Source organism: Budorcas taxicolor, chromosome 5 (genome assembly GCF_023091745.1).
Source record: "Budorcas taxicolor isolate Tak-1 chromosome 5, Takin1.1, whole genome shotgun sequence".
Taxonomy (NCBI): Eukaryota; Metazoa; Chordata; class Mammalia; order Artiodactyla; family Bovidae; genus Budorcas; species Budorcas taxicolor.
Window position 1 is genome coordinate 27,989,482 of NC_068914.1, and position 12,335 is coordinate 28,001,816.

At 38.0% G+C, this 12,335-nt stretch overlaps 1 protein-coding gene across 1 annotated transcript in view; it reads right to left on the minus strand.

Moving 5' to 3' along the window:
- The window catches only part of CABCOCO1 (ciliary associated calcium binding coiled-coil 1), a 168,428-nt gene that overhangs the window by 102,803 nt on the left and 53,290 nt on the right, over window positions 1-12,335 (minus strand). The window contains exon 4 of the mRNA XM_052639771.1: window positions 3,224-3,362. Coding sequence (XP_052495731.1) covers window positions 3,224-3,362 — 139 coding nt within the window. The remainder of the gene's footprint in view (window positions 1-3,223; window positions 3,363-12,335) is intronic.

The following is a 12,335-nucleotide window of genomic DNA, read 5'->3' on the forward strand; positions in this document are numbered from 1 at the left end:
CCACCTAAGGGAGGCACTTACTCAGTTGCTGGTCAAGTCACCCCCAGTGCCTTGATCTGGTCCCCACCACAGCTGGGGTTCTCTCACTTTACCAGGGAGACTTATATGGGAACAAAGCATCACTTCTGAAATGGGAATGTATTTTTTACCTCTACCTTTGAACTTTCAGTTGACTCAAATCCCTAGATTATTTTGTCAAACATCTGTCTTAGTCTTAAATCAAAAGGAGAGGACTCAGAATGAAAATGGGTCAAGTTACCTGGCTCCACACCAGGAAGGGCACGTGTGCAAACAGGGACAGTGTTGCTTTTCTTATATTGGGTATACATCTGTGCACATTACCTTCACCTGACTTCTACAGAATACACAGAATATACAATGACAGAAGTGTCCTTGAAGCCGATGGATATCTAAATGATGTCTTATGTTAAAAAACTATGTATATATTACTCAGATTACTCAGTACTCATAGCAATGTTGGGAAGGAATTTTGGTATTCATTTTTTAATTCATAAATGCCTTATATTGATAGAGTATACGGTGCAGACTTATTAAGAGCATCAAATGAAATTTCAGTTTTATTGTCAGTTAAGTTTCATGTGCAATAAGTCATGTTATAAAAAGCACTCTCCCAAAATTGACTAGGGCTATCGCTGGTTGATTAAACTTAATTATCAGGCTAAAATGAAACATGGTTATATTTTTTATACATGAGTTAACTTTATATTTAGAAAATTTCTCTGTAGTCATTAAAACGGTAACTATTATATGATTTACCTGCCATTAAACTAATATTTGTGGATCTTTGTGACATTGTGAACAAGTGTTGTAGAGAAGCACATTTCTCTTTTTATTCTATGTGACACAGACATTTAAAACATGTAATTTCTTTGAAATCACAACATACAGATTTAACAGCATCAAAACTAGTTCTGGAACTTTCTTAGTGGAGTACTGGGTAAGAATCTACCAGCTTATGCAGGGGACACGGGTTCAGTCCCTTGTCTGGGAAGATTCCACATGCCACAGAGCAACTAAATCCATCCACTGCAACTACTGAGCCTGTGCTCTAGACCCCACGAGCTGCAACTACCAGGTTGCACGTTGCAACGACTGTATCCTGCATGCTCTAGGGCCTGTGAGACGCAACTGCTGGGCCTGTGTGCTGCAATTACTGAAGCCTGTGCACCCTAGATTCTGTGCTCCACAAGAGAAGCCACTGCAATGAGAAGCCTGTGCACTGCACCAATGAGTAGGCCCTGCTTGCTGCATAGTCCCCACTCACTACAACTGGAGAAACCCTGTGCAAAGCAAAGACGCAGTGCAGTCAAAAAGTAAGTAAATTATTTTTTTAAAAAAGAAAAACTAGTTCTGATTTACCTTATTTGCCTAAACTTCCAACTTTGGGGGGTGGGGTGGGGAGAGGTAAGACTTTTTACCTTTTACAAAATTTTACTTTTTTACTGTTTACAAAATTACTAGGTAATTTTGTTTTGTGAAGTTAACTGGTTAGGATCTAAAGATGACTAATACTGACACCCTCTCCTCTCTTAACCATTTTCTGAATGTAAATAAAATGAAAAGAAACATGTTGATGAATATTTGTCCAGAGAGATGAGATGAACAAGAAAAGAGCTGCCATCTTTCACTATCTAGAAGGTGCTTGGGTTTTGCTGTTGTGATTAATTATCCATCCTTGTGCCCAAAGTAAAACTCTTGGGCTGAGTGTTCAGCTGAAAAATGTGCAAGAGAGACTTAGAAGGCTCAAACAGAGAGAGAAAGGAAAGAAGAATGGTTTAAACTCCCCTGCCTAGTGATTTCCAAATTCTAATGGGCAGAAGGATCTTGGGGAACAGGTTTTCCTTTTCCTTTCCTTTCCTTCTCCTATTCCTGTTTCCTTTCCAGTTCTGGGTTTCCATTCCCTTCCCTCTCCCCACACAGGATCTCCCTTTAATCTGGTTGATAGGAGGACTACTGTGGCTCTCAGTGCGACATACATTAGGAGGTTATGTTGTTACGTTAAGAAATCATATTATTATATATCAAATGTTATTACATAAAAATACATCATACACCATTATTAATGCATGCCAGAAACCAGTATATAAACCTTATCATATTAAACACATTAATTAAAAAAACTTCCAGACTACAACCAGGATCCTTGCCAAGCAAATTACGAGCATGTCTAGACTATCATGTAGCACCATTTATTTTAGAATTTTTAAACTTAAAGTTGAAAAGTACGGCAGTATATAGTAATGGAGGAACAAAGATATTCTGCAGAAACTTTTAGTTAGGCAAAAAAAAGATTTTTTTTCCAATTCTTGTTTAAATATTTGCTAACTTTAAAAATATCCCTTGAGAGAGATGCATGACTCTCACGTAGATCTTGTGACAGAGCATATAAAAAGACAGATTTCTTAGTTCAACAATGAAGAATCACTGTAATAAAAATACTTTTCCTCCAATCCCCATCATTTTCAAAGCAACCAGAAAGACAATGAGTTTAATTGGTCAATACTACAAAATATTTCAGGGCACATAATAAATCTGAGGAAATACAGACATAAATGTCTTCAATTTCTAATACAAACCATTTAAATAAATGTTTAAATGGAAATAAATTTTACTCTGTAAAATGTAAAATTTTAATGTCAAGATCAACTACCTAAAGAATTCATTGTGATGAAATCTGAATAATCTGAAAAAATCACTTTATTAATAAGAACAGTAGTACTTAGTGATTCAGAGAAAAAATTCTTAGACAAGAATTACATATCTCAATGATATTATACTTATCAAACACAAAGATTTTTTAAAGTTGCAAGGTTAACCAAAATGTTCAATGTCCTAGATCTACTGATGGATGATTTGAGTATTATCTAATTATTGGTTGGGTTAATTACTGTATCGCTTCCCTGATAGTTCAGTTGGTAAAGAATTTGCCTGCAACGCAGGAGACCTGGGTTCGATCCACAAAGATTCCCTGGAGAAGGGAAAGGCTACCCACTCCAGTATTCTGGCCTGGAGAATTCCATGGACTGTGTAGTCCATGGGGTTGCAGAGAGTCAGACACGAAGAGTGACTTTCACTTCACTTCACTTAATTACTGTATAAATTTTGTAATGTATAACTTAGTTTAAAATTCAGTTTCTATTTAATAGACCTTTTCTATAAAACCTGAAATAAAAAACCAAATGCTACGGAATAAAGTCCCTACCTGATTTTCAAGTAATCAACAATAGCATTGGCTTGTTTCACATCAAAGATATTCCATTTTTCATTTTTGTGTGATGGTCCTATTTCAGCCATGACTTCTCCAAGCCATTTTATGCTGTCTTCTAAGGACATATGCAGTGCTGAAAAAAAAAAAATGCAGACAAGTCTTAAGCATTATTTTATGGATGCTTTGGCAACAAAATAACCAAGATGTCCTTAATGTGTAAAAATTGCAGTACTTGTGAGGACAAATGTAATACTACTGTTGTTTATGCTAATAATTACATTTTATGTGAAAGAACAGCAGGTGACAAACCGAACAATAGTAAATTACCATAAACACTATACAAATGTCTAAAGAGTTTGTTTCCATTTAAAGATGGGAAAAAAAACCTCAAAAAATTACTTTAGACTGGAAAAGAAAATCTTTTTATGATCTTAGATTAACAGTATAGATGGAAATGACCCAAAGGTTGGTTAGATCAGCTGGTAAGGAAAGCCTACATGGTAGACAGCAAAACCGAACACAGAGCTGAAAATGTAAATGAACAGAGTTGACTAATACTCAGTTTTAGCTGATTGTTACCATGTGGGAATTTGGGCCTGAAGAGTTTCAACAGACGCCAGGAATATGGATTTTTATGTAAAACATCAAGACTTTTCATTTTTCTTTTCCAAGCTGCAGACATATATATGCTGTTTCTCAAATGTATGCCTGATGGTGGTGGTGAGAGCCAGATGACAGTGCAAAAAGAGTGACACTGGCACCACTTTGCCACCATTACACCAAACAAGTCAATTATTTCACTATTAAAAGCAAACAAACAACAAAGTAAAACTATTTCCTAAGGCATCCAGTTGAAAAAGAAGTAGGTAAGTGTCAAAAGCCTGAGAGTTAAACTTTTACAATGTGTATATTATAAATATTAACTTTCATCTTTTCATATTTTCACTTGTGGCAGGCAAATACAAAATACACATACACAGACAGTCATGGCTCCCTGTGTGCTGAGGATGAATCCAGGTAACTGGAGTGTCTCGGTTGTCCTTTGCTGATAAGTGAAGGGTGTATGGACATGACACCAAAGAGCATGAAGCTGGAGATTTGAAAGGCTCTAGCAGAAAGGAGGTTGGATTGATTGCTTGGGGAAGGCACTTGTCAGCTGGGGGCCTAGATGAGGGACTAGGAGAGAACTGTGCTGAACAATGTGAACCTCATCCTCCCAAGCCCAACCAAACCATTAATAAAGTTTCCACGTCTTGTTAATGGGGTGTATGGATTTTTCAGGGGGGTAGAAGGGGAGAGTGCTGGGAAGTTATGAGAATATAGGCTGATTGTTGGACCCATTTATTTCTGGGTTACACAGCTACTTTTCCTGGGATGTAAGTGCTAGGTCCCAAAATTACTAATAAAATGACAGGAATTTAAAAATTTGGGAGACACTATAAATACCAACTTGTAATTTGTTTAGTCTAGATTCTATGTGCAGGAATTAGAAAAGAAGCATAAAACTATATAACAATTAAAATCTAGTTTAATGAATGACAATTAGTCTAATTCTCATAGCCTCCTTATAGATACTGTTTTATATCTGTCAGAGGTATAGAATTATTGCTAGATAACTAGGTTTTCCTATATCATTTTAAGTGGAGCTCAATTATTATTGAATTATTTCTTTTTTCATGACAAACTTCTTTTGAAAATAGAGCAATTTCAGAAATGAAAAATCTGTTGGATAAAAGTACCTAAGAAATGAATGGATTAAAATCTGAATCATTAATAAAATGATATTAATTAGAGATGCAGAGAAAAAATTTAGATTGTAATTCTAGATATAATTATACTTATCAAGCACGAAAATAAATTCAAACAGCTATTTCCTTATCTTAAAATATAAATGACTCTTTAAAACTATTTTTTATGTCTAATGTCTTTCAATAGGAAATGGCTTTAAAAATATGAAAGTTACTTATCTAACTGAAATGTTTGCTTTTAAAAATCACTTTTAGTGATGTGATTAAAATATAAGATTAAACCAATTAAATAGTAAAAGCTGTTAGAAATAAAATTTATCCTTGAAAATTTAGGGTAATCAAAAAACAAAATATACTTATAATTAGTTGGAAGATTTAGATTGGTAATTCATAACTGCCATTTACTAGTGAGGTGATCTGAGTTTCATTTGCTTATCTGTAAATGTGAATAATACCAATTTTCAAACTAATAGTGCTGCTGTGAAGATCGAGTAAGGAATGCATAGGAAACTCTTGGTAAACTGAAAAGATACATATATATTATATGTCTATTCCAACCCAAAGAAAGGCAATGCCAAAGAATGCTTGAACTACTGAACAATTTCACTGATCTCACACGCTAGTAAAGTAATGCTCAAAATTCTCCAAGCCAGGCTTCAGCAATATGTGAACCATGAACTTCCAGATGTTCAAGCTGGTTTTAGAAAAGGCAGAGGAACCAGAGATCAAATTGCCAACATCTGCTAGATCATTGGAAAAGCAAGAGAGTTCCAGAAAAACATCTATTTCTGCTTTATCGACTATGCCAAAGCCTTTGACTGTGTGGATCACAATAAACTGTGGAAAATTCTGAAAGAGATGGGAATAGCAGACCATCTAACCTGTCTCTTGAGAAACCTATATGCAGGTCAGGAAGCAACAGTTAGAACTGGACATGGAACAACAGACTGGTTCCAAATAGGAAAGGGAGTATGTCAAGGCTGTATACTGTCACCCTGCTTATTTAACTTATATGTGGAGTACATCAGGAGAAACCCTGGCCTGGAAGAAGCACAAGCTGGAATCAGGATTGCCAGGAGAAATATTAATAATCTCAGATATGCAGATGACACCACCCTTATGGCAGAAGGTGAAGAGGAACTAAAAAGCCTCTTGATGAAAGTGAAGGGGGAGAGTGAAAAAGTTGGCTTAAAGCTCAACATTCAGAAAATGAAGATGATGGCATCTGGTCCCATCATTTCATGGGAAATAGATGGGGAAACAGTGGAAACAGTGGCTGACTTTACTTTTTTGGGCTCCAAAATCACTGCAGATGGTGATTGCAGCCATGAAATTAAAAGACACTTACTCCTTGGGAGGAGAGTTATGACCAACCTAGATAGCATACTGAAAAGCAGAGACATTACTTTGCCAACAAGGGTCCGTCTTCTTAAGGGTATGGTTTTTCCAGTGGTCATGTATGGACGGTGAAGAAAGCTGAGCACTGAAGAATTGATGCTTTTGAACTGCGGTCTTGGAGAAGACTCTTGAGAGTCCCTTAGACTAAAAGAAGATCCAATCAGTCCATCCTAAAGGAGTTCAGTCCTGGGTGTTCATTGGAAGGACTGATATTGAAGCTGAAGCTCCAGTACTTTGGCCACCTCATGCGAAGAGTTGACTCATTGGAAAAGACCCTGATGCTGGGAGGGATTGGGGGCATGAGGGGAAGGGGACGACAGAGGAGAGATGGCTGGATGGCATCACTGACTCGAGGACATGGGTTTGTGTAGACTCCGGGAGTTGGTGATGGACAGGGAGGCTTGGCGTGCTGTGATTCATGGGGTCGCGAAGATTCGGACACGACTAAGCGACTGAACTGAACTGAACTGAACTGATAGCACTTTCTAGAATTCAATCCAAAACCAGGCACGTTTGAGATCGTCAGGAGGATGGGCTCTCACTTGCTGGAGTTCAGATGTGTCATCTCTGAATCTTATTTATTTTTATAATTTTTAAAATAAGGAGAATAATATTAACAGAACTATCTCATAAGATTGTGCATGAATTAAGTGCCAGTATTTGGAAAGCAAATGGCACCATGAGTGACACAAGTTAAATCTATGAAATATTTACTATTATTATTCCTATTTGGAAGAAAAACAATTCAACTTCATAGAACTAAGAAGTGTTCTATGAATATTTAATAAATTTATGTTATATAGAGGAGAATTAATCTTGGCCCATTGACCTTGACAGAGGCCAAATATCCATACTATCTAACTGTCTACATCCCATGCTTGGTCAGGTCCTGGAAAAACTGGACCTCAATATGTATATTATTGGAAAAGGATATGGCAACCCACTCCAGTACTCTTGCCTAGAAAATTCCATGGATGGAGGAGTCTGGTGGGCTACAGTCCATGGGGTCACAAAGAGTCAGACACGACTGAGCGACTTCACAAAAGATAATTGTACAAATCTTATGTTCCATAATCCTTTATTTTGATCTACTTTGACTCCAGGTGGGTTTTCTGCAGAATGTCTCATAGATAATGCAGCAGAATCTGAGACAAGGGACAGATTATAAGTGAGTCAGTATAAAATGCAGTTTTCACACTAGAATTTTATTAGCAACCATTGACCATGCTACAGTTCAGAGCACAGATTCAGTGCTTTTTCTATGACGATGTTGCAGAATGGGATTGGAGTGCTCACTATGCACTCAGGACTCTACCACCTTTTAGTTTAAGTATAAACATACTTTACCTATTTCTCTGGCACCTGGCTAAGATTACATTCTCTCCTGATGGTAGTTAGAACCTTTTCAGGTTGAAAGGTTTGAGGGGATTTTCTTTTTCTATCAGAATGAAAAAGCTAGATCCCTTGCTTTTCTTCTGGTTAGCCTTTACACATGTACTTTCACTCTCTCATAGTTTATGAGTACTTGGATGGATCCTGTTCAAGTTTTAAAAATTCATTTTTGGACTGACATCAACAATATAAAGTTTCACATAAAAGAAATACTTGTGATGCAGTTGTAAGTTATGGAAAAAGTTTAAAATGGAAATCTCTTGTCAAATTTGGAATGTGACATTCATGAAATTTTTCTACTTTCCTTTACTGTTTCTAGTTTATAAATTCTTAGTTCACAGGCTGCAAAGCTTAAGACTATTCATGTCATATACTTCTTTTTACAATTAAATTGATTAAGTGGTACATTCACATGGTTCAAAAAATATATGTCAAGGTGTACTGTAAGAAGACTTACTCCAATCCTGTTGTCCAAATGTCTAGTTCCTACACCCTTTGCACCTAAAATTTTGATTATTAGTTTTTTCTACATCATTTCAGCACTTCTTTGTATATATAGTAAATAAAAACATATACTTATTCTTGTCTCTTTTTTTAAACAAAAGAATACAACTCTGCACCTCGCTTGACTCAGTAACAACATATGATATCTAGAAAGCTTCCTCATTCTTTCCATTTTTACAGCTACATGGTATTACGATTTAGAGATAGGGTAATCCCTACAGATAAATTTGTATTTTCAGAGTAGTTTTAGATTTACAGGAAAGTTGCAAGAATATCACAGAGTTCCCATATAGCTTATACACAGTTTCCCTCATTGTTAATATTGGTATGGTGCATTTGGCACAACTAATGAGCAAATATTGATATATTATTATTCAAGTTCACTCTTTGGACTTCTTTAGTTTTTATTCAAGTCTTTTTTTTTTTTTTTCTGTTCCAGGATTCCCTCCAGACACATTACATTTACTCATCTCATCTTCTGAGATTGCACAATTTCTCAGAGGTTCCTTGCTATTAAAGGCTTGCACAGTTTCAAGAAGTACTGATCAGGTATTTTGTAGTGTGTACTTAAATTTGGTATAAATTTGATACTTCTGTCATGATCAGATAAGGAATAAAGGTTTTGGAGAGGAAGACTACAGAGCCATTTTCTTCACACTATATCAAGTGGTAAAGAATCTGTATACAAATGCAGATGTAGGAAACGCGGGTTTGATCCCTGGGTCAGGTAGATTTCTAGGAAGAGGAAATGGCAACCCACTCCAGTATTCTTGGCTGGAGAATCCCATGGACAGGGGAGCAAGGTGAGCTACCATCCATGGGGTTGCAAGGAATTGGACATGACTGAGTGACTGGGCATGCACACACCTTACTATGCATGTTTTGCCACCCACATCACATTACTATTTAACATGGCTCATCACTAATAACGTTAGTATTTGGACCTGCAGAGGTTGTATCTGTCAGGCTTCCCTATATAAAGTTACTATTTTCCCTCCTTTCCATACTGTCCTCTTTGAAATGAGCTGTGCAGAACATTCTTAAGAAATGGGAAAAGGCGTTCAACTTCTTGAGGATGCAGTGATGTGCTTAGTTGTTCAGTCCTTTCTGTGACTTTGCGACCTCATGGACTGTAACCCGCCAGACTCCTCTGTCCATGGGGATTTTCCAGGCAAGAATACTGGAGTGGGTGGCCATGCCTTCCTCCAGAGGAGGTATCTATAAAAATTACTGGGACTTCCACATGGGAGATTTGTCTATTTTGCCCCAGTTAATTATTTGCTGTTGTTCAGTCACGAAGTCATGCTCAACTCTTTGCAACCCCATGAATTGCAGTACAACAGGCTTCTCTGTCCTCATTATCTTCTGGAGTTTGTTCAAACTCATGTCCATGGAGAAAGTGATGGCATCCAACCATCTCATCCTCTGTCATCCCCTTCTTTTCTTGCCCTCAATCTTTCCCAGCATCAGGGTTTTACCAATGAGTCAGCTTTTCCCATCAGGTGGACAAACTATTGGAGCTTCAGCATCACTCCTTCCAATGAATATTCACGACTGATTTCCTTTAGGATTGACTGGTTTGAACTCCTTGTTCTCCAAGGACTCTCAAGAGTCTTCTCCAGCACCAATTTTTCAGCACTCAGCCTTCTTTATACCCTTTAATATCCATACACAACTACTGGAAAAACCATAGCTTTAACTTTACGGACCTTTGTTGGCAAAGTGATGTCTCTGCTTTTTAATATACTGTCCAGGTTTGTCATAGCTATTCTTCCAAGGAGCAAGCATCTTTTAATTTCATGGCTGCAGTCACCATCCGCAGTGATTTTGGAGGCCAAGAAAACGAAATCTGACACTGTTTCTACATTTTCCCCATCTATTTGCCGTGAAGCAATGGACAGGATGTCATGATCTTCACTTTTTGAATGCTGAGTTTTAAGCCAGGTTTTCACTCTCCTCTTTCATCTTCATTAAGAGGTTCTTTAGCTGCTCTCTACTTTCTGTCATTAAAAGTGGTATCATCTACATATCTGAGTTTGTTGATATCTCTCCCTGCAATCTTGATTCCACCTTGGGATTCATCCATCCTGGCATTCCGCATGATGTACTCTGCATTTCAGTTCAGTTCAGTCACTCAGTTGTGTCTGACTCTTTGTGACCAAATGGATTGCAGCACACCAGGCTTCCCTATCCTTCACCAACTCCCAGAGTTTACTCAAACTAATGTCCACCAAGTCAGTGATGCAATCCAACTATCTCATCCTGTCATCCTCTTCTCTTTCCACCTTCAATCTTTCCCAGTATCAGGGTCTTTTTCAAAGAGTTAGTTCTTCACATCAGGTGACCAAAGTATTGTAGTTTCAGCTATAGTATGAGCCATTACAATGAATATTCTGGACTGATTTCCTTTAGGATTGACTGGTTGGATTTCCTTGCTGTCCAAGGGACTCTCAAGAGCCTTTTCCAATACCACAGTTCAAAAGAATCAATTCTTTGGCACTCAGCTTTCTTTACAGTCCAACTCTCACATCCATACATGACTACTAGAAAAACCATAGCTTTGACTAGATGGACTTTTGTTGGCAAAGTAATGTCTCTGCCTTTTAATATGCTGTCTAGGTTGGTCATAACTCTTCTTCCAAGGAGTAAGTGTCTTTTGATTTCATGGCTGCAATCACCATCTGCAGTGACTTTAGACCTCCCCAAAATAAAGTCTCTCATTGTTTCCCCATCTATTTCCCATGAAGTGATGGGACCAGATGCCATGATCTTCATTTTCTGAATGTTGAGCTTTAAGCCAACTTTTTCACTCTCCTCTTTCACTTTCATCAAGAGGCTCTTTAGTTCTTTGGTTTCTGCCATAAGAGATGGGAATACCAGACCACCTGACCTGCCTCTTGAGAAACCTGTATGTCAGGAAGCAACAGTTAGAACTGGACATGGAAAAAAAGACTGGATCCAGATAGGAAAAGGAGTATGTCAAGGCTGTATATTGTCACTCTGCTATTTAACTTATATGCAGAGTACATCATGAGAAACGCTGGGCTGGATGAAGCACAAGCTGGAATCAAGATTGCCGGGAGAAATATCAATAACCTCAGATATGCAGATGACACCACCCTTATGGCAGAAAGTGAAGAGGAACTCAAAAGCCTCTTGATGAAAGTGAAAGAGAGTGAAAAAGTTGGCTTAAAACTCAACGTTCAGAAAACGAAGATCATGGCATCTGGTCCCATCACTTCATGGGAAATTGACGGGGAAACAGTGGAAACAGTGTCAGACTTTATTTTTGGGGCTCCAAAATTACTGCAGATGTTAATTGCAGCCATGAAATTAAAAGATGCTTACTCCTTGGAAGAATAGTTATGACCAACCTAGATAGCAGATTCAAAAGCAGAGACATTACTTAGCCAGCAAAGGTCCGTCTAGTCAAGGCTATGGTTTTTCCAGTAGTAATGTATGGATGTGAGAGTTGGACTGTGAAGAAAGCTGAGCGCCAAAGAACTGATGCTTTTGAACTGTAGAGAAGACTCTTGAGAGTCCCTTGGACTGCAAGGAGATCCAACCAGTCCATTCTAAAAGAGATCAGTCCTGGGTGTACTCTGGAAGGACTGATGCTAAAGCTGAAACTCCAGTACTTAGGCCACCTCATGCAAAGAGTTGACTCACTGGAAAAGACTCTGATGCTGGGAGGGACTGGGAGCAGGAGGAGAAGGGGACAACAGAGGATGAGATGGCTGGATGGCATCACTGACTCGATGGACGTGAGTTTGAGTGAACTCCAGAAGTTGGTGATGGACAGGGAGGCCTGGTGTGCCACAAAGAGTTGGACACACCTGAGCTACTGAACTGAACTGAACTGATAAGGATGGTGTCATCTACATATCTGAGGTTATTGATATTTCTCCTGTCAATCTTGATTCCAGCTTGTGCTTCATCCAGCCCAGCATTTTGCATGTTGTACTCTGCATATAAGTTAAATAAGCAGGGTGCCAGTATACAGCCTTGACATACTCCTTTCCCAATTTGGATCCAGTCTGTTGTTCCATGTCCAGTTCTAACTG